The sequence below is a fragment of the Vanessa tameamea genome, chromosome 12 (assembly GCF_037043105.1).
Source record: "Vanessa tameamea isolate UH-Manoa-2023 chromosome 12, ilVanTame1 primary haplotype, whole genome shotgun sequence".
Lineage (NCBI taxonomy): Eukaryota > Metazoa > Arthropoda > Insecta > Lepidoptera > Nymphalidae > Vanessa > Vanessa tameamea.
The window spans coordinates 523,790-545,301 of NC_087320.1; the positions used below are offsets into that span (position 1 = coordinate 523,790).

A 21,512-nucleotide genomic window follows, 5' to 3' on the forward strand; every position below is an offset into this window, starting at 1 on the left:
ACAATATAAATATCTAAAAATAATATTCACATTAAATACAAGATTTCAACGTAAGCCGAAATGGCACATTCGGTAAAAACTAAATTATTATTGATGATGTAAGAACTTACAGCTTAATCACGACTACACACTAGCGTTTTAAACGCAGCGTTTTTTTTGCGTCATTGATATTGTTTCAATGTTCGGAATATTTACCATACCATATAAATAGTCGATTTATGATACTAACACAGTGTATGTACAAAAGCAATTATATATTACTTTTGTGATATTATTGTACAAAATTACAAGTAGGAACGCTTTATTTTCGAAAGTGCTGCATATTTTTTGCAAAAAAAAAGAACGCATGCAAATAAGCGCACGTGACAGAAGCAAAACTTCTTAGAAACCGTATCATTTAAAATATATCTTGTAATTTTGCTCTCGTATTTGCACACAGAAGTTTCACTTCGGGAATACTGTTTACAATTATCCTAATAAACGCTGATATGATTTCTTTCATTTAAAACGCTCATCTCAATATATCTTCCATCATACAAATTGATATGATTTCCATCACATAGGATAAATTACAATAGGACGGAATAATAATTAAATTACTATATTTTAATTCATACATTATTTTAAAAGCATATATTTGGAGGTTAGCTTAAAATATACGGCATTGTATAAATAGTTAAAAAGCGAAGAAAAACTTTGCAGAAGTCAGACATTGAATAGAACTGTACCCTATTCCAATCGAAGAAGGAGTGAAGATAAACAAACCTTAGATTAACATATTCTATGCGATTTGCTAGCTCTGCTATATTATGTACATATAGTTCTTTTACAATGCTCATATATAATACGTCATTTACACTTAACTACTTATATCCGATTTAATTCCTCTTACAAATTATCGCAAAAATCTTCACTGTCATTAAAAAATGCAATTTTTTTACAAATAGATGACGATCATAAATTATTCAAGACCTCGACCAATGATATCTCGTTAATTCAACTTCAAAGTTGTATGTCTGCCTTTACTCCTCCTGTGGTTGAAATAGGCTATACATACGTATCTACATTTAGAACAGTGATTTTCATACAAGTAACTCTTCTAGATCTTATACTATTCTTAAATCTATATTGATTTTCAATCAGATTCATTCCATCACAACATCTAATATCAAAGTTAGTCAATCAAATTTAGTTGAAGTTGATATCCAAATCAACGAACATGATGATCATTTCAAATTAAATTAGTTCCACAGCTAAAACACCGCAATTAAACACACCACTTGAGAAGAGTTCGTCTTTAAAATGTACAAATTAAATTCAGACTAATGTTCCTTAACAACTATTGAAGATATTTTGTAACAATACTACATGTGTGTCGAAATATATCTCTCTAATCCTATGTTCTTCTCCGCGCTGTCTGCTTCAGTCTTACTCACGTCTATAACTTTAAGCTCTTCTAATTTTATCATCATGATTGCACCGATTGACACTGAAAGATTATTTGATATAAGAATTAATGTTCAAAACTTTAGAAGTAGAATTTGCACAGTGAGGTGGAATTTGCTCCAAAACTTTCTGCTCGAGCGGAGAAGAGGCCTTTGACCAGTAGTGGAACATTAACTGACTGTTATATTTTACTTTAAATATCACTTACGTGCTAGCAACGCGGCGACTGATATGAAGGGTGCTGGACACGAGTAGTCCAGCAACACGCCCACTGCTAGGTTTGAAGCAACTCCCCCTGCGCGACCCCACCATGCTCCCCAGCACACACCTAAGCCACTGAAAGATAAATAGATTAAGGATTGCTGCAAAGTAGTACCATAAATAAAATAATACATTAAAACTTCTCTTACCCTAATTTAGCCGGAAGTGCATGAAGTAATAATCTTATTAACAGCACATTCCCATTGAGCGAGGCAGCGTTGAGCACGGCCGCAGCCGCCACTGCCAAGTGGGAGGAGGCGGTGCACGCGCACACGCACGCCGCCAGACACACGCAGGCGAGTGCGCACGCCAGCGCGCAGAGCGCCGCCGCGCGCCGCACGCCAGCGCCGCCGCGTGACGACACCAGCGCGCACGCCGCGTTACCGATGACGCAACACGCGCCCACTATGAGACCCGACGTGAACACCTGAAATCGTTTCCAATTTTTAACCACCTTTAAGGACCTATTATTATTTATTTATCAGCTTATTAGTAAATAAATTAAACCGAAATAAGTATAATATTTTTACCTTCAAAGCGTTTATTTCTACAAAAAACAAAAGAAATTACAACCGATCGTATGATCCCGTGCAACGGAAGCGTAAAACATAATAATTGAAATTGTACAAAAATTAAGACCAGTGGTACACTTGTTGAAATAATGCATAAAGAATAATCATATAATTAAATTATTAATAAATCATTAATTCATCAACTCTTACTTACTGAATCATTTATATTTTCATCGCATTTTTCTGCATGAACGATATCCAAACTCGAGTTAAATTTATCAACTTCTGGTTTAGAATAATCATCGCTGATCTTAGGAATGTCTTTCCATGGAATGTTACTTGCGTTGAACAGCATCGCATTCTCGGGTAAAGATTGATTCATCGGACACGTTTTGCCTACATTACTTTGCATTCGGAGGAGCAGTTCTGGGATCCAAAGATTCAAGCCGAAACCACTAGAGATATAAATGAAATGCTATTAAATTCTACAAATATATAGAATAGGCAGTATTTTAGTATCTAATTGTTTAATTTTATATTATCAAACCGAATCAAAATCAAACGATGCTTTAAACATCACACTTTGAAAATTTTCTCAATTAGTGATTTTCTGTTTTAACTTTGAGCTTTTCCAACCAAATTGTTTATACTTAAAAAAATACGCTTAACACAGCCATAAATTACGTAAAGTTATTTAATAGTTAAGCAATTACATCTACATCAAATCATAAAATAAATGCATTTTAACAATAAATAAGAAGAAAAAAACAAAAATAAAAAAAATATTACTCACGCGGCCATGTTAGCGAAGAACACGAATAATATAAGGCTGGACTTGACGGCGTACATCTTGGAAATGAACATCTTAAGATCCTTCAAAACGCCAATAAATAATGCCCTGGTCCTACTCTGATCTCCACTCAGGGTTTTCGTCATGAAAATGTTGTCCTGAATGAGCTTCTGGACCTAGGAATACATGGAGATTGAAAATTATCCTTGTTAAATTTAACTATAATTTGGGATATTCACCCTCATGAATAACACCCGACGATAGCTTTTCAAGTGCTTTATTTGAGTTTATAATCCAGTGGATGACGAAGGAACACGTCGTGAGTAAACCTACATTTGTGGGATTAAAATATGCCACGTGTATGAGCGTGGTGGAATAATCTCTAAACTCCTTAAAAAGCTTCGTCCAGCAGTTTGAGGTTTACAAGCTGTTACTTTTTTTTTCTTTATGGAAACTTGCTATATATTAGCGTATCGAATTTAAGTGATTACAATAATTCGTAACTAATCTCAACTGAATGTTCATAATTAAAATCGCTTGTTGAATTCAGAAATTGGTCCGCATTATTTTTGTTGTTTTTTTTCTTCTGTTTAAAAACATACAAGAGACATGGCCCAGTGATTAGAGCACGTATATTTTAATCGAAAAGCACGTGTTCAGTTCCGGTGAAAAAACTCAGTGGTCTGTGTGATGCATTTATGTTTTATTTCATCTCGTATTTGGTGGATGGACAACTTCGTGAGGAAAATTGCATAGGAAAATATCAGACGAAAATCTACGGCACCTACGTATGTCCACGTCAGACGTGTGGTGGAATATGGTGAAATATGTATTAAAACAGGAGACGTCTTTACCCAACGAGGCGAGTATATATTCTTATAATTTTAACTGTTGGAGAAATTTGAAAGAAATGTAATTATTTATTGAGAACTTTATTTAGAAACCATTTCTGCTCACCTTAAATTCGGCCGAGGGACCCTTATTACATTTACTGATATACGCCATTATCTTTAACGCCCTGTCGCTTCTATTTGTGTCAGAGAGTAATCTCGGGCTCTCAGGCAGGAACAGGACCCATATACCGGATAAGAAGCCTGGTATACTACCCAGAGCCAGGTACAGGCGCCAGGAATATATGGGCAGCAAGGTCGTGTAGCCGGTCAGTTTAATTGGTATCACTAGCCATGCGATTGCTGAAACGAATACAAGATATATTATTGATTAGTTATGTTTTCAAGGGACATATCGTCTCTGCTCCTAAGATCGGTGTTATATAAGGAATGGCTAATATTTCTCACAGCCCTTACCTAGTATTAAAAAAATGCCCATTTAAACTGTTAGGAACTAAGATGTTACGACTCGTGGATCTGTAGTTAACAATACTATACATTGCTGTTTAGCGGTAGACAGCACAAAGGCCTACCATCGAGTATAGTACTACTGTTATGAATACTTCATATAATGATTAGATCGTTTTATTATTATAATGCAATATAAATAATAAATGTCATACAATAAACATTAATTCATTCAAATCACTGGTTATATTATGAATGGTAAATGTCCATACAACTTTGGGATTCGAACTTTTGCCATCATTCACTTGGTAAATCTTAGGATCTTACATGTTAGGTTAGGTTAGGTTGGAATATTAAAAGTCCGAAAAAGTCGTCCCTTTATAATAAATACTTACATTTACCAATTCATGTCGGTAAATGAAAGTTACCTTAGGTTTTACTGGAAAATCTTAAGATTTACCTTAGTTCGAGCTTTTACAGTAACATATATTATGCGTATTTCAGATGAAATTCTACGTCTCTGGCATATGAGTGTGTCAGTGGAACTTTTACGGTATGATATTTTTCAATACACTCAAGTCTTGTATCTTATAATGTACCGTTAGACGATGTGTTTAACAAGCCAAAAAAGTTTACTCGTCAAAATTTAATCCAAGTGTTAAAAACCGTTAGAAGTAATACTATTGAATAGTAAAACTACTTTATTTTGTTCTAATGTTGGATGTAAGAGACTTATGTAAAAAATATTGGCTAAAATTTACCTGAAGCGTAAAAAAAATCTTTACTCGGACGATGTTTTGATAGATTTATTTATTTATTTTATATAAAGAATTAAATGAGGTAACAAATTATGATTTAGAAAACATTTCATTAAAAGAATGTATATTGAAAGTGACCTAAAGCTGAAAAAATACTTATTATTATGATCTGGTTTTCACTGTTTTTTTGCGCCTGAAATAAGCTTATTATAAAAATGACTATAAAATAGTCGTCAACGTTTCAATTCTCACTGACCAAGTCCGAATGTCGTCAACCTTAATCCATCTTGTTAACATAAGCATCATTGGAATTCCCGCCTGTATTAGAAACACTCACACAAACGCACAACGTATATAGGATAACTATTAAATAGTTACTTAATAACTACTCTTATTTATATATCACGAGAATCTACAAGCCAGATGTTAAAATACGAAGAGAATTAAAGAGAACAGTCGCAAATATCAATGGAGAAAGTAACTAATCTTAAAGTATCAAGATAGAGTGTCGCACTACAAATGAACTAAGACAAACGAGCCGAATTTATTATCTAGATGTGCGTGACAGCTACGACACGAAACGTCATAGCGCTTTACTAGTGTGCGTGCACTTAGACTCTTGGTCACTTTTTTTCGATGCGTTTTTAACTTTGTCAGTGTATATGGATAGCGGGAATTTAGATATGTATTATACGAGTAAATACGCAAGTACATAAGAAATCGGGACTTCCCCTGTACAAAAGAAATTTAAAATACTAATAATATTTTCAATAATAATTATTATATGGTCGAATTTCGACAACAAGTTTACTTATTAAAGTCTCGACTAAAAAAATATTATTTTATAATATAGTAGTAAATAGATGTTAATGTCCCATTGCTTGGCAAAAGGCCTCATCTCCCTTTTCAGAAGGTTTGGAGCTTACCCCACCACGCTGTCGATTTATGCACGGAGCAGATTCTCATCCATCACGTGCTACCTCACCATGTTTTCCTTTACCGCCGAGCCCGAGGTGACTTATAAATATAAATTAAGCACATGAATTCAGTGGTGCTTGCTTTAGTTTAAACTCAGAGTCGTCGGATAAGATTCAATTGATATAATCACTGGACCATCACGCTCAAAAAATTATGATTCATATCTATCTATTTTTTATAATGATTGTAGCTTAAATCGTTACTGTGTAGTACTTTCACCTTCACGTGATTTTTTGTCCCGATTCATTTGAAATATAAATGAAAGTGAACCGTGCTTTGAGGTCATATTTGAATGCACTAAAAAAATATAGCATATAATTAATTATTGGCGTCTATATTTGTTCAAACTATACTTAAAGTCTGAGTACACCCAGATGTAACGGTCATGAGTTACACTTACCAAAAAATATGGTACACACTGGATGCCCGACAAATTAGAAACCAATACGTAAACATTTCTATAATTTTACAGGATGAGTTGGCCTATAAGATGTACATCACACAAGACTTTGATCTATATACATAACTACATTTGTATATCATATTGGCTTCATAAATTAACAAATAATATACAGCAACGAAATGAATATCACTACGCACAGAAGAGAGCAGAGAGCGGCAACGGAGGCGGGGCATGACGGCGTGAGAGATTCTTAGATTTCGTATTAAAGCAAAGAGGAAACAAATCGAAACTTAGCCTCATCTAAAGCGATTTGTTTTCACATGATTTTATTTGCAATAATATTCGTTTGATGCTAATCAGCTAAATTCAGTAACATTTTGGTTTAAACATAGAGACAATAATTATAGTATATTAGTTTACCTGGTAATATCAGCCAAGCTGCCACGAAGCTCATGCCGGTTATATCCAGGTAAAACTGTCTTCGTTTGTATCCAACCAAATCTGATAGATATGTGAATACCAGAGTTGATGGACCACCTGAAAACATTTCGTTAATTACTGTTATCAAAAAAACACAAACGTGACAAATATATAGTATTCCCGTGAAGATTGTTTGCTGTCAAGGACTCTGGGAGATTAATGTTAGAGATTCTTGCGTTGTCCTTTACATTATAAACAAATAATAGACTAGATCTAATGTCAAGGTAATATATTTTTTCTTTAATTTGCAAATGTTTATAAGGCATGGGAATATATACTGGAAATATTTTTGGATCAATAAACTCACCGATCAGAAAACCATTAATAGACCTCGCGGCTAACAGAAGGCGGTAATCTGATATCGTGCTTTGAGCAAGTAGTATCGTAGAATCAACCAGCAGTGTCATGCTTAGAATATTCTTCCTTCCAAAGACATCAGCAACGATGCCCCAGAAAAATGCGCTTGCAACGCCACCTTGTGAGGAAAGATTCGAATAAATTCAACATTATCAACTGAAGTTTTTCTTGAAAATGTACCGCCTCCGATTGCCCAAGCTGCCCATGGCATAAAATAAGGCATGTATCACAAAGGTGCCGGGCAGGGTATTGGAATTGGAAAATATAATTTTGATGAATCTGGTATGCTATAACGAGCAGCAGAATTAAAGATGGTGCGTCATAATATCAATCAAATATGTTAACTACTTTTAATAACCCTATGAAGTTTAATATTTTTTTAGAATATTACGTACGTTGTAAATTGTCTCAGTTTCATGAAAATCCTGAATCAATGAATAAAAAAACCGCGCCAATATTTGTGCCACTTCCCACCAATCCTTACTTTCATAATTTATGCAGGTATTTTCAATTTTCATTTCTATATTAAACACTCACAACCAGTTTATCAAAATATCCTAACAAGATATATACACAATAGTGCTCTATATATTTTTTTGGGAAAGTATATAGTTAACAAAGGCGTAATGCGTCATCCCTATTCATGACGTCACTCCTATTAACCATTTAACAGAAACAAGCTTAAGGAGTAAATTGATCCAGAGCAATCGATTCGCGACAATCTCGCCCACAAACAAACATCTTAAACGTGGCAGATATATTCTAAAATAATTTTTGCTAAGTTAAATTTTGTAACTAGTGGAAATATTAAACGAAAAGTTTTAGTTATTCTTATTATCTTGGTCCGGTAAGCCTTATTGGTTAAGTACCACCCATTCTTCAAACATTCAGCAAAACAGCAAAACTTAGTATTTGCGTGTTCCGGTTTGATTAATGTGGTCAATTAAGCGAGGTATAATAATACGGACCGTGTAAAAACCTTATAAGAATATTCATAAATGTATGTCATGATGTTTGGTCAAACGGTGTCCAAGTCTGTGTCTTTTAATCTCAAACAGAAATTACCAAAATCAATGTTATATGTAAAAATATCACTAAACCTAAAATAGAAAACTTTTAAAGCAATTACGTAGAATGTTTGTCTTTCTGATAAATATTATTATTGGACAAAATCACATACATTACTCGGATCCCAATGTAAAGTAGCTACTGTTGCTGCACTTAGCTGCACTCGTGTTATGGAAATTCAGAAGTAAAACAGTACCAAATACTCAACCCCAAGACAAATTTTTCTACATCGACTCGGCCGGGAATCGAACCCGGGACCTCGGTGTGGCGTACCCATGAAAACCGGTGTACACACTACTCGACCACGGAGGTCGTCATAATGTGATTATTGTAAGCAATGTTTATTCCTAAAGGAAAAACCTGATTGAGTTTCTAGTGTGTTTGTACCATAAACATTCCACATTAGCTTCGCGGAGACAGGTGTCTGTTTTTATGTAAGGTAGGCGGACCGGCAAATGGGCCACCTGATGTTAAGTGGTCACCACGGCCCATAGACATTGGCGCTGTTAGAAATATTAACCTTTACATCGCCAATGCGCCACCAACTTTGGCAACTAAGATGTCATGTCCCGTGTGCCCCTCTCACACTGGCTCACTTACCCTTAAAACCGGAACACAACAATGCCAAGTATTGCGGCTTGGCGGCAGAATATCTGATGAGTGGATGGTATCTACCCAGTAAAATCTATCCTCCTATTATCGATCTCTGGTATCATATTATCTATGGGAATATAACGAGGCGTATATGCAACCTTTTCCTCCTTTGCTTGTCAACCGAACTGTTAAATAATCGTAAACTCATTAATTTATGAAAAAAAAACGTGTGATCTCTATTTTTATTGTGATAAGGTGAAAACTACACGATGAAGTTGCCCGCTGAACTGTCAATTAATAGTCTCGTATTTTAAAATAGACAACTTCACACTTGTAGTCTAGTTGTAGTAGTTATTTTATTTTAAAATGTTTATTTTATTACAAATTTCAATTGTTATTTTTTTTAATTTGTGAGTAAATATTATAGAAGTGGAGAAAAAAGAAGAAACTATATATATCATAATTATATAATAATAATAATTGTTTTATTATTAATAAGTAGACTATTATTATTTAACTGTACTTAATTATTTGCATGCAAATAAAAACTATTTTTAATTTCGCCGAAGAAGTTTACCTCACGCATGTTCACCTTATGTAACTATTCACGAGTATTAGTGTTTTCAAACATATAATTCTGGAGGTTAAATAAATAGTCAAATATCGTCAAGGACAAAGGTAATATGCATCATCATTACACCGACCACTCATAAATGCCATGTTGATCAAGCCCGCCTGGTACGTGGTCAGCTTGAGTTCACACCTCGCCGCCGGCAGCACGTACGACATGACGCAGTTCTGCACGCCCGTTGTGAAGAATGCGCACGCGCACGCGCCGAGCACGCTGCGACTGAAGCGGCCGTAACCTGCGAACATTTATTTTTTCTTTGTGTAGAATTTTTGTGATAATTTATGGTAAGTGGTGGTAAGTGCAAACCGGAACACAACAATACTGAGCACTGCTGTTTGGCGGTAGAATATATGACGAGTGGGTGGTACCTACCCAGACGGGCTTGCACAAAGCCCTACCACCAAGTAAAATTTATTGCCACTTAATAAACTTTATAGACTCCCGTAACAGACTGTAATTATTAAATCTTCAACCACATTAATCCAATTTTTATGTTCAGCGTAAGAATAACTCCCAAGTGAGAGGTACCACAAAGCTCTACCGCCAACAGTACACTTATGGTATAACAATTAATATCTTTGGACGGTTTCTCACCACAGCACTCGCCTGTAACGTAACAATTTAAGATACGACTTAGAATATTTGTCCGATTTTTTACACTGTAATTCACGATTTTCGTATCCAGTAATATAATATTACTAATTATGTCATTGTACGCAACACCGATCGCAGTTGAGTCAGTCATTTTTACATTCTTAATAATTATGTACTGTGACAAATTGTAACCTTACAGGTTGCGCACTGTAATGCTCAGTTCTCACTCACTAATGTAATCCTAGAATCTGATCTGGTACAATCAAGGCGAATGCATCCGGTGAGGAACCGCCCTTATATATTTAAACAGTTATAACTAATTCAAATAATTGAAGGTCACCAATGTCCGCATCATCTAACCGCATTTTCTCATCATACAATAAAGCAAGTACTCTATTGAGAGCTCGTAAAGTTTACAACCAACTCATAATCATAATAAAAGTCCAGAACAATAACACGTCGAGATAATATTTAGAAAATCGCCGTATTGTCTAAACATCAATTATTGAATGACAGCGACGTATCGATACAGTTATACCGAAAGCGCTTGGTATGATATAGTTATATTTACATAATAAATCTGTTAATGAGGGAAGAATGCTTTGCGTTGTGTATAACATACATAAACACTTATAGTTTATGCGTAATAATAATTGATTCGTTTCGATACTATTGTTTTTCAATTGTAACCTGGCGTATAAGGTGTTGAACTAACATGAGATATCTGTACGACACACCACTGGGTCAATTAGACCCTGAGCCAAAAGGTCAAAAATATTGACACGGTAGCTCCTAGGCTACCGTTGAGGAGACGCCCGGGTAAGGTGGGAGACCTCGAGGCCCGTACCCGGCTTGACCAATAGACCAAGCAGGAAGACCCTCCTCTCACGCTAATAAGACGGACATCAAAATCTTAAAATTAATAATTACACATCGTTTAAAATATAAACGTAATATATATATATCTTAAGGCTATTTGATACAGTTATACTCTAACGGGCTTCATAATACGTCTTCTTCATAAAATCAATGATCGCAGAAAGAGAGGAGTATTTTACAAGACGATCCAAAAATGACGTATATAAAGGCCGTGTTTATATTAAGAAATCATATTAGACATTGTTCAATATTACTGTAAAATATTGGAGTACGAAATTTCTTATTTAGTTATATATATATCCGTGGTCCTCCGTGGTCCAGTAGTGTGTACACCGGTTTTCATGGGTACGCCACTCCGAGGTCCCGGGTTCGATTCCCGGCCGAGTCGATGTAGAAAAACTTCATTAGTTTTCTATGTTGTCTTGGGTCTGGGTGTTTGTGGTACCGTCGTTACTTCTGATGTCCATAACACAAGTGCTTTAGCTACTTACATTGGGATCAGTGTAATGTATGTGATGTTGTCCGATATTTATTTATTATTTATTATTATATATCCGGAATAGATATACTTCTGTATATTAAGTAATTAAGTATTAATTGAAGTGTTGCACTGGTGTTAGTCAGGCGGTCTGGATAGGTATCAACCATCCTCTACTTGTTATACAATTAAATCAATACAATTTGTAAAAACCATACACTAATACTTCCTATTGTTGTACAATGGTGAGTTTAACAGTTTTATTACAAACGCCATCACCCTGGAGCCTGAAAATGCACTGGTACTATAAACCCCATATGGTTGGCGTCGTATTGACACTAAAAATTGTCTTTTATTTACATGTCCAGTGTCTATGGGCTATTTGACATTGCATTTCTCTTAATCTTAATTATAATAAAAAACGAAAAATAACAATAGTTAATAAATATTTTATTGTTTTTTAATAATTTTATTGCATAAAGTAACAATCATGACTTTATAACAATATAACTGTTATATTATGTTATTTACAACTAAAACTATTGTTTTACAATGAAATATAAGTAGTAATAGAACTTATTTTCATTGCATTGCATTGTATAATATTGACGCAATACGTACCCAGTAAAAATGTTATCTTACGTATGAAAAATAATTATACATTGAAACCAATTTTTTTATACAACTTTCTTATCGATTCGTTTTAAAATCAATTTTTTGACGAATATTAAATATGCTGTTACTTTTTGACAGACTAGCAAATGGGGGCACCACTGCTCCTAGACAGCGGCACTAACTAACATAAGCAATCCCTTACATTGTGCCACCAACCGGAAGAACTTTGATGTTTTGTTCCTTGTGCCTGTAGTTTCAATGTCTAGGTGGACAGTTGTCCGCGGATGAGTTAAATACTAATTTACGATTGCTGTTTGGCGCTAGAATATAAACTAATTTCAGCGTTTAGTTCTGATGCACGAAGTGATTCACACTTGTATTGTGAATTGTAAGTCACGGATTGTCTCATTTTGGCTGTTTTATTTTTACAAAGTAACTCGTTCATTATATAATTATTTGAAGTAATCCGTTAGACATTGACGGACACGTTGTTTATATGTTATAGATAGCTCAATGGGTTGAATGAATGGTAAGCTATGATAGTAGGTTCAAACCCGCGCAACTATAATTCAGTTATATATACTAATACGAGTCGAATGAGATTCGGTTTCCTGTGTATTCACTAACCTATATTAGAACAGCGTGCTGCAATAACTTTAAAAAACGGGTAGGCTTTTGCCTAACAAGGGGATATTTACATGTAATAAACAACAACAACAATTATATACACAACTATATATACAACTTTATACTTCAAGTGTTGATCACATTGCAAGAAGGATAGATACCATTGAGCAAACGGCAGGTAAAGGTCATATGGAAGGAACACGCTCGCGTGGTCGATACCCAACTAGATGGTTCGATCTAATCCACTACTTGCCACTGTTACAGAGTATTCTTGAAACACTACAAATACAAGCCGAAGAGGATCGCAAGAGCCGCATCAAATGATCGTAATCACAACCACTCTGCTAAGAGTGAACGACTTTGACGAAAGAATCTGAACCTCGTTAACGTCAAATTATAGATAATTAAAATTTAATACGTAGCTATGACGAGTTTGGAATATATTTACAATTTACAACAATACTATGTACATATATACATAATATCAGTGGGGACTGATATTGATTGTTTTGATCGAGTCAGCGACAAACATTGTTTACGAGAAGTAAAGATAAACTTATTACACTAAGTTTCCGACTCCGCAAAATCAATAAATTGACGATTGAAGATACTCGTTCCAACAAGTACGTATTAGTTGGCACGGATGCCAGCAGATATAAAAGAAAGATGTTATTGAAATCATTTATAATGAAAGAAAAACCGAAATCTCGAGGACAATAAATGAAAAAGATCACACGAAGCCCTACAAGAAATATAAATGAATTTTGAATACGATTTGGGAACCTTTGTTTCAAATAAAATGATAATAAATTATGTGCAACTAGAAATCTGGGGGGGGGGGGTTTAACAATTAGTACTTCTATCATTCTCAACAATGTTTATGTTGACATACGATCAAGGAATGGGAGGGAGCACACCATCACAATTAGTGTCACCGTTCCAGCTCAATACAAGAGCACAAATACGTAATAATAGTTTGTCGATCGTTACCGTCAAATAGTAGACGCAACGATAAACAAATACTTATCTTTATAGTAATGTCGTCAGTGGAAAGAGACAAAGGTTAAAACGCTTCTTGGCTGTAGGGCCTGGGTACACACTCATCATGTCAATCAAGCAGCAATAAATATATTGTTGTTTTCCGGTTCGGAATGGAGTGAGCCAGTATAACGGCACAGGCACAAGGGACGTAATAACTTAGTTTGGAGATGAAAGGTATGATTAAAATATCTTACGGCGCCAATAACTCTGGGCGGCGATAACCACGTACAACCAGGTGGCCCAATTCGTCCTTCTGTCCGTAAGCATATTAAAAAAAGCAAGAAAAAATACCTTTAAATTGACCTCCTTTCCCAAAAGTACCATTACGGTGCCTAAACTTTTTACTGACGATATGTATTTCCATATGGTAAGTAATACACTAACAGCAACAATGTTCTACATAAAGAAATACGAGGTAGCCCAGTGGTCAGAACAAGTAATTCTTAAATTAAAATATGCGAATTAAAATCCACTGAATTTTTATTAGATTAACTTGATTTTATAACATCACCTGCATATGTTCGATGTTTTTTGTGTCATGTGTAACAAATTGAAAGCATAGAGACCCTGGATTTTTTTAAAATCAAATTACTAATATACCTATTTACAAGATAAGGGATTTGAATTGAGAATTATAGATATATAATACCGAATAATGCCGAACACAATTCCAAGTCATAAATATTAAATACTTGAAATGCTGAACAGATCGTTTTGATATCGAAATTTGACGCTTCTTTACATATACACATAAAATTACTCTAGATTAACACTTTACCACAACAGTTGCATGAAAGCCCTAACGTACAATTCTAATTGCATAAGCTCTATAAGGAAAATGCAATTAAAATGACAAATATTCCTCGCGTATTTCATCAGTAGAAAGAGACAAAGATAGAATCAAGACACGGGCCTGACAGGGCGAAATGAAACCACAATGAAAAACAAGACGGGTCTCCGTTAAATACTTTCGCCGAAAATACAATAAAAAAAATTGTTTTCCGACGAAACGAACAGGTTCGAATGTTTTAACATTTTTGGAGTTAAATCATTTCTTTTTCTGAAGACAATCCCTTGTTTGGTCTTGAACGATTTGTTCCGAGCAAAATGATGCAATTTTAACCGTCGGCATAGTAATATAGAAACGAACTTTAAAAAAAACGTAAAGTCGTCTGGCTAGATGCCACTTAATCATAATATATTCTTCCGTGAAACAAGAATACTTAGTATTATAGTCTTCCTGTTTAAATGGTGAGTGAGCCAGTGTAACTAAAGGCACAAGGACAGAACAACTTATTTTCTATAGTGGGTATATTGACGATGTAAGGGATAGCTGATACTTCTTACTGGGCCAGTATCTCCGAGTGATGTGGTTATTATCAGGTGGTCCATTTACCAGTCTGTCGTTGAAATAAACAAATTAATTCTCTATACACAGAGATGTTACTCGGTTCGTTTGTAAAGATATTATGAGATTTTTGTGTTAAAGTGTAAATGTAAACTAGCGGTTATTTTAAGTTAAATAGTCGAGTGTATTAATTCATTGACTGTATTATTTTTTCATATTTCTTAGATGATAACGTCTTAGATATGGTTCTCATACTAATACAAGAATACGCTTAACTTTTAGATAAATTTAATAAACTATTATTTTAAGTGTTAGTTATAAATAAACTAATTAAAATAATCTTTCCGTCCGTAATGAGTTAATACAAAATTATAACCGCGATCGCCCTATTTTTTGACATCGTTTTATATAATAATCATACATAATCAGCCTGTAAATTTCCCACTGCTGGGCTAAGGCCTCCTCTCCCGTTGAGGAGAAGGTATGGAGCATATTCCACCACGCTGCTCCAGTGCGGGTTGGTGGAATACACATGTGGCAGAATTTCGTTGAAATTAGACACATGCAGGTTTCCTCACGATGTTTTCCTTCACCGGCGAGCACGAGATGAATTATAAACACAAATTAAGCACATGAAAATTCAGTGGTGCCTTCCTGGGTTTGAACCCGAAATCATCGGTTAAGATGCACGCGTTCTAACCACTGGGCCATCTCGGCTCTTCGTTTTATATAATTTAATATTATATATATTTAAAATTATAGTAAGCATTTAAAAAACATTAATAATCCAATGGGTTACCTAGCTTAGCGATAAAAAGTCGCAGGTTCGATCCTGAAACCTTGGGCTACTGTCGTCCCCATTCCTAGCACAAGATTTATGCTTAATAGGAATATCAGTTATTCCTTACAATGAGGCATTGCTAATATAATATTTATTTAGTTTCTAAGAGCTTCTAGAATAAATTATATTATATGTATGGATTTTTTTAACAAATATGGATTAATATGTTTTAAAATATCATAACACAAGTGAGTCGAATAGCAACGCGAATCACGTTCGAGCTGATGACGTCAAAATGTTCACTAAAATATGTAATATCTATAATTTTATCTGTAGTTTTAATCATTTAATCTTACATCAATGAATACCAATTCAGGTTAAGCGTATGTAATATACAATGTATTATATAAACGGCCGATTTGCTGTTTTTTTTATGATATCGGTAGGCGGACGAGCAAATATGCCTGAAGGTAAGTGGTCACCACCGCCCATAGACAATGGCGGTGTAAGAAATATTAACCATTCCTTACATCACCAATGCGCCACCTTGGGAACTAAGGTGTTACCTCCCTTGTGCCTGTAGTTACACTGGCTCACTCACCCTTCAACCGGAACACAACAATACTGAGTACTGCTGTTTGGCGGTAGAATATCCGATGAGTGGGTGGTACCTATCCAGACGGGCTTGCACAAAGCCCTACCACCAAGTAAAATGCTGTATGTGTTACTATGTTTTATTTTGTTGAACTTTATATTACTAATTGCTGTCAACGGCTTCGTCTAGTTTAAGTTTAAGTGAATTAGCCTTTATAATGATTATAATAGCCTAAGTATTCGGTTCAGTGGTTTGGCAATGAAAGCATAACAGATAGACAGACCGACATAGTTAATATCGCATTTTTAATATTAGCTAGATAATATATCTATGAAAAATTACAATGTTTTATAAAGTATATGTAAATGCTATTATTTTATATAATACATGTTGGTGGACGGGTCAATGTGCCACCGAATGGTATGTGGTCACCATATAAATTTGCGCTGGCGATGTAAGCATTCCTTACAGCGCCAATGCGACACCGACCTCGGGAGCTCAGACGTTGTGTCGCTTGTGGCTGTAGTAACACTGGTTCACTAATTATTGGTTGGACTAATTAAGCATATAAAAATTAATTAGTGCTTGCTTGATTATAGTCTACGGTATTTTTTCATACCTTCTAATCGTCTCCTATGACAAATTTAATTACAGTCGACATCGAGTAAAGGATAATTATTTTTTTTTATACAATTGTAATAATTAAAAAATATTATTATACAGAACATTCGCGGGTTTTTTAATAAATGTCACTAAGTTTAATATCCATTTTATTTCAAATTGTTTTTTTTGTGTTAATTTTATTAGAGAAAATTACGTACATCCTATGAAAAAACCTAAACATTTTATTTAATATAATTTTGTCTAATGGAACTAAGATCAGACAGATAATGTAAACGAGCTATTCTGTAACAAACTCGAACCTCACCGCAGCGCACGATCGTGAAATATCACAACATAATATGCGACATTGACATTAATAATGGTAAAATTTACATGATACACATATCAAAACAGCGTATCACCGTAAGTAAGTCAACAATTAAAGTACGAAATGAGTTATTACCGAATACAATTACTGATAAACAAATTTGACGTAAGAAAACAATTCACTTAATATAACCATTAAAAATAAATTCAATTAATGAAATTCATAATTGATATACAAATAACCAATCAAAATTTTCACGTGAATATTTTAAAAGGCGAATTACTTGACAGACGTTTAATTAAAATCAAAAAACTACTTTATAAACAATATTCGACTCCACAATCCACATCCTATGAGTGGAATTTATTCTTCCAAATTCTTCTTAAATGGGACCGAACGGTAAAAATACCCAAAATAAACATAAAAAAAACACAATTCCCTCTTTTTTTTTTGTCAATTAAAAAAATTGTTTCAAAATTGAAGTGACAATGTGGTTATTTTAACCGTATACTGTTTTCAAATATCGACTTATAACATCGAATCTCTCGTGTATTCGATTCAACTTTCTTATTAATTACTAGGAAGTCGTTCCGGCCTCGGTATAAGAGTCTTCATAACGTCTATATTGAAATATATACAGCAAAATAATTGTAGCAGAAAGTCTCAATTCCAAAATTGAATCACAAATATATGAATATTTAAGAATCTTCGAGAACTTATTCAAGTAAACTTCACAATGAGATTGAGCGTTTTTGAATCGTCGATGTTTAAATACTACCACCGTTTCGGAAAGCAGCCTCCAGCGAGAAGAAACGGCAAGAAACTCGCATAGTTGCTTTTTCCAAATAAACAGATTTAAAATGCTGTTTTTTTACAATAATTAGTGTCCTGTGATGGAACCCGAGCTTAAATCCAGGCGTTTTTTTCTAAAAAATACTCTTTTAATGAATAATAAGATTTATTTATTAATTTAGTCTTAAATAGCATATATAATTAATTACTATAAATTTAAAATTACTTAATAAACGCTACCAGAGGTGGTACCTGAATATTTCTGATATACCTCAATTGCTTATGACCACAGCTAAACTACCTACCCTTCTTCTAACCGTGGGGAACTTAGGCATGTCATATGTTATACAAAATACATTGATGTCTGATACCTGAGAGTAATCGGTTTATTATCATCTAGAGTACGAAGATTACATTAAAAAAATAAATAATTTTACACAATTCATATTTCACGTTTATGAAAAAAACGTAATCCTTATCATATAAATGTGAAAGTATGTTTGATGTACTGTGGCAATAATTAAATCGATTATATTATGGTACACACGAGTGATCACAAAGACAAACATCGATTTTTATTCCGACCGAATAATAGTTCGTGATCGAAAATCGCTGATAAGAAATATAAAGTTGAATTTCGGTAACGCTAAGATGAAACGATAGTCATCATTTGATATGATATCCTACCTAATAGTATTAATGCGAAATTATGATTGTTTGTTTGTTACTCTAGCACGTCTTAACTACATAACCAAACATTAAATTTTACATACACGTCGTCCGGGCTACAGAAAAGGACATAAACATCAGCTGAAACCAATCTACTACTAGTTTTGTTCAAATATTAACAAATAGTGTCATGTATAATGTTATGATGAGAAACATGAATGAAGTTACGGACCAAAACGCACCGTTAGTGTAAACATACCGCATTATCTATAACCCAAATATATCGTAGAGACTGATACCAATGATAGTCATAATATTTTAGAAAGTTAATCAAATTAAAACAAAATCGCATCGCTATTAAATTTTCCACAGTAACTAACGCCATCTAGTATAAATTTTCCGTACTCACCGGCCGCATCCAAAGCGGTTTCATAGTCGGCGATTTCTTGTGCATCCTGCTCTCCCGTGCCTCGGGACGCTGTAATAAAAGAAAAAGTTACATTCCTAGACCTGTTCCGAGATAATCGCCTATAGAAATGACTGTTCCGATTCGTTTCATTCCCGACTTCTTTGTTATTAACCAGATCAGTTTGTGTGTAAATGAGACGAAGAAATAGACTGATTTTTTATTTATAAACTATTTGAAAATTAACACGTACGACGATAATTATAGCGACTAGATTTTAAAATGTTTGATCAACAAAATGACTTATCACATACTTTAAAAATAATGTATTTTTTATGTTCTACCTGGTGGTTATTATAGTTTGCCTTAACCTTAAATCTGGACACGCATCCTCGTATTTTTGAATTGAGATAAATGTTAATCCGAATAAATGTGACACTATTTATTATGTACTGTAAAGATTTATTCACTTACTTAATTTCACGGTTTTCAATTATTAATCAAGGGGGTTACGAATTAGTAATTAATATAATCAGTATTTATTGCTTGTATAACGTTTAAGCAATGATTACATTACTGTTTTATCGAAGCGTTTACACCATGTACACGATAAGACGTTATTTTTTAAAACAAACTGTGAAATGTATTAATCTACGATGACTTAAAATACACATATTTATTTTTAATTAAATTTTACATTTTTATTTTATTCCCCAGTCTTAGGCTGAATATAATTTACTTTTGTTATATTTTCTAAAATATCACGAAAACATTTTAATTATTTTAGCCACTGATTTATAATATAGTTTCACTAATATTTTCAGTTATTTGATAAATTAAATAATCAATCAGTAATATTACAAATATAAAAAATATACAAACACAATGAAATTAATAACCAGCACTAATAAAAAATATGTAACCTTTTTTAAGAACATAATTAAATGTAATCTTTGCCCGTAAAGTACATCACTGAAAAAAAAAACTTACGCGTCTCCTTTGGCGCGACTTTGCACACCATCTTCGAGAACACAATGTGCCGGCCAGCGTCCACGGCGCGCCAAACTGCACTAACTGAGTTACCGACGCTACTGCATTTCAGAAGAAAGGCCTTCTAATGTGTGCTTATATTTAGTGCGTGTTAGTTTTTTATTAAGCTTGTTAGTTTTGTGATGCGCTGATGACAGTTTAGGTGTTTTTTTATTTATCAGAAATTAGGACGTAGGAAATTGTGTTTCAAATGTTTTTAAGTTATTATTATTGTTTATAATGTCCGTTATTTTAGTTTTAAGGGCAAATTTAACGATTATTTGTAAATATAGATTGTTGTGGAAAGTTTGTTTTCTGAATATAATTTGTTCCAATATTATGTTAATTATAAAAATACTATTGCTACGATAAAAAAGACTTATAAAATATCTGATTACAAGTGATCTGCTATTAACACTTTAGGTATTTTAAATTTGCTTAAGTGTCACAGAGTTACTTCTAGAACGTAGGTATGCTTAGGTTCATACGACTGTCTTCTCAATTTTTCCCTGGAAATGTAACCGTTTATGATATTTATGTTAGTGCCAGGTAGGGGTAATACCAATGGTTCAACTTTGTTATATAAAGAATGAAAAGGTTACATATGTTTCGCTATGCAATGGTTAAATAATTGTATATCTATAGTCCTATTTTCTTTTCTTATTGCCAATCATGTTTCTGTTTCAGCTGGGCAAAGACCGCTCTTCCTCATATAGTAAAATTTCATCAAACACATGCAGGTTTTGTTACGAGTTATAAGCACACAATGTGAAAACGCAGTGTTTTTTATCCGGGTTTAAAGCCGTTACATCCGATTAAGATGCGTGTATTCTAACCTTAGGCTTTACCGGGTTTAGCTAGTCTAGTAATGTTTTTAGATAAACATACGATTTTTTAATTAAACAAAAAACAAATGAAATGAAATTATCTCTATACTAGAATTAATCATGTTAGTCTATTTACTATTGAGAAAAATTCTACAGTTTCTAGAATATAAAGCGTAATCTCTTTAATAAATCATACTGAAGAGAACCTACGGAACCTGCATGACAAGGAAGCAACGATTAGAAATGCATTCAATCTATCTATAGATAACAATCTTATATCTATTGATAATCGATTTAAACTGTTATTATTAAAGATTATTTTAC

At 33.8% G+C, this 21,512-nt stretch overlaps 1 protein-coding gene across 1 annotated transcript; it reads right to left on the reverse strand.

Moving 5' to 3' along the window:
• Positions 1 to 1,136: 1,136 nt before the first annotated feature.
• On the reverse strand, positions 1,137 to 20,462 carry LOC113401486 (synaptic vesicle glycoprotein 2B-like). Its single transcript, XM_026641421.2, has 11 exons — positions 20,323 to 20,462; positions 19,336 to 19,404; positions 9,650 to 9,811; positions 7,234 to 7,401; positions 6,867 to 6,983; positions 3,967 to 4,202; positions 3,013 to 3,185; positions 2,434 to 2,674; positions 1,857 to 2,134; positions 1,655 to 1,782; positions 1,137 to 1,489 (listed from the first exon to the last, which is right to left on the reverse strand). The coding sequence occupies exons 1-11, from the start codon at positions 20,351 to 20,353 to the stop codon at positions 1,365 to 1,367; spliced, it is 1,728 nt and encodes a 575-aa protein (XP_026497206.2). The 5' UTR covers positions 20,354 to 20,462; the 3' UTR covers positions 1,137 to 1,364.
• Between the last annotated feature and the right edge of the window lie 1,050 nt (positions 20,463 to 21,512).

Coding starts and splice junctions, on each gene's coding strand:
- LOC113401486 (XM_026641421.2), bottom strand. CDS start 20,353: ATGGTGTGCAAAGTCGCGCCAAAGGAGACGC. Junction 6,984..7,233: donor TATTAATGGTTTTCTGATCG/GTGAGTTTATTG, acceptor AAATGTTTTCAG/GTGGTCCATCAACTCTGGTA. Junction 4,203..6,866: donor AGCTTGGCTGATATTACCAG/GTAAACTAATAT, acceptor TATTCGTTTCAG/CAATCGCATGGCTAGTGATA.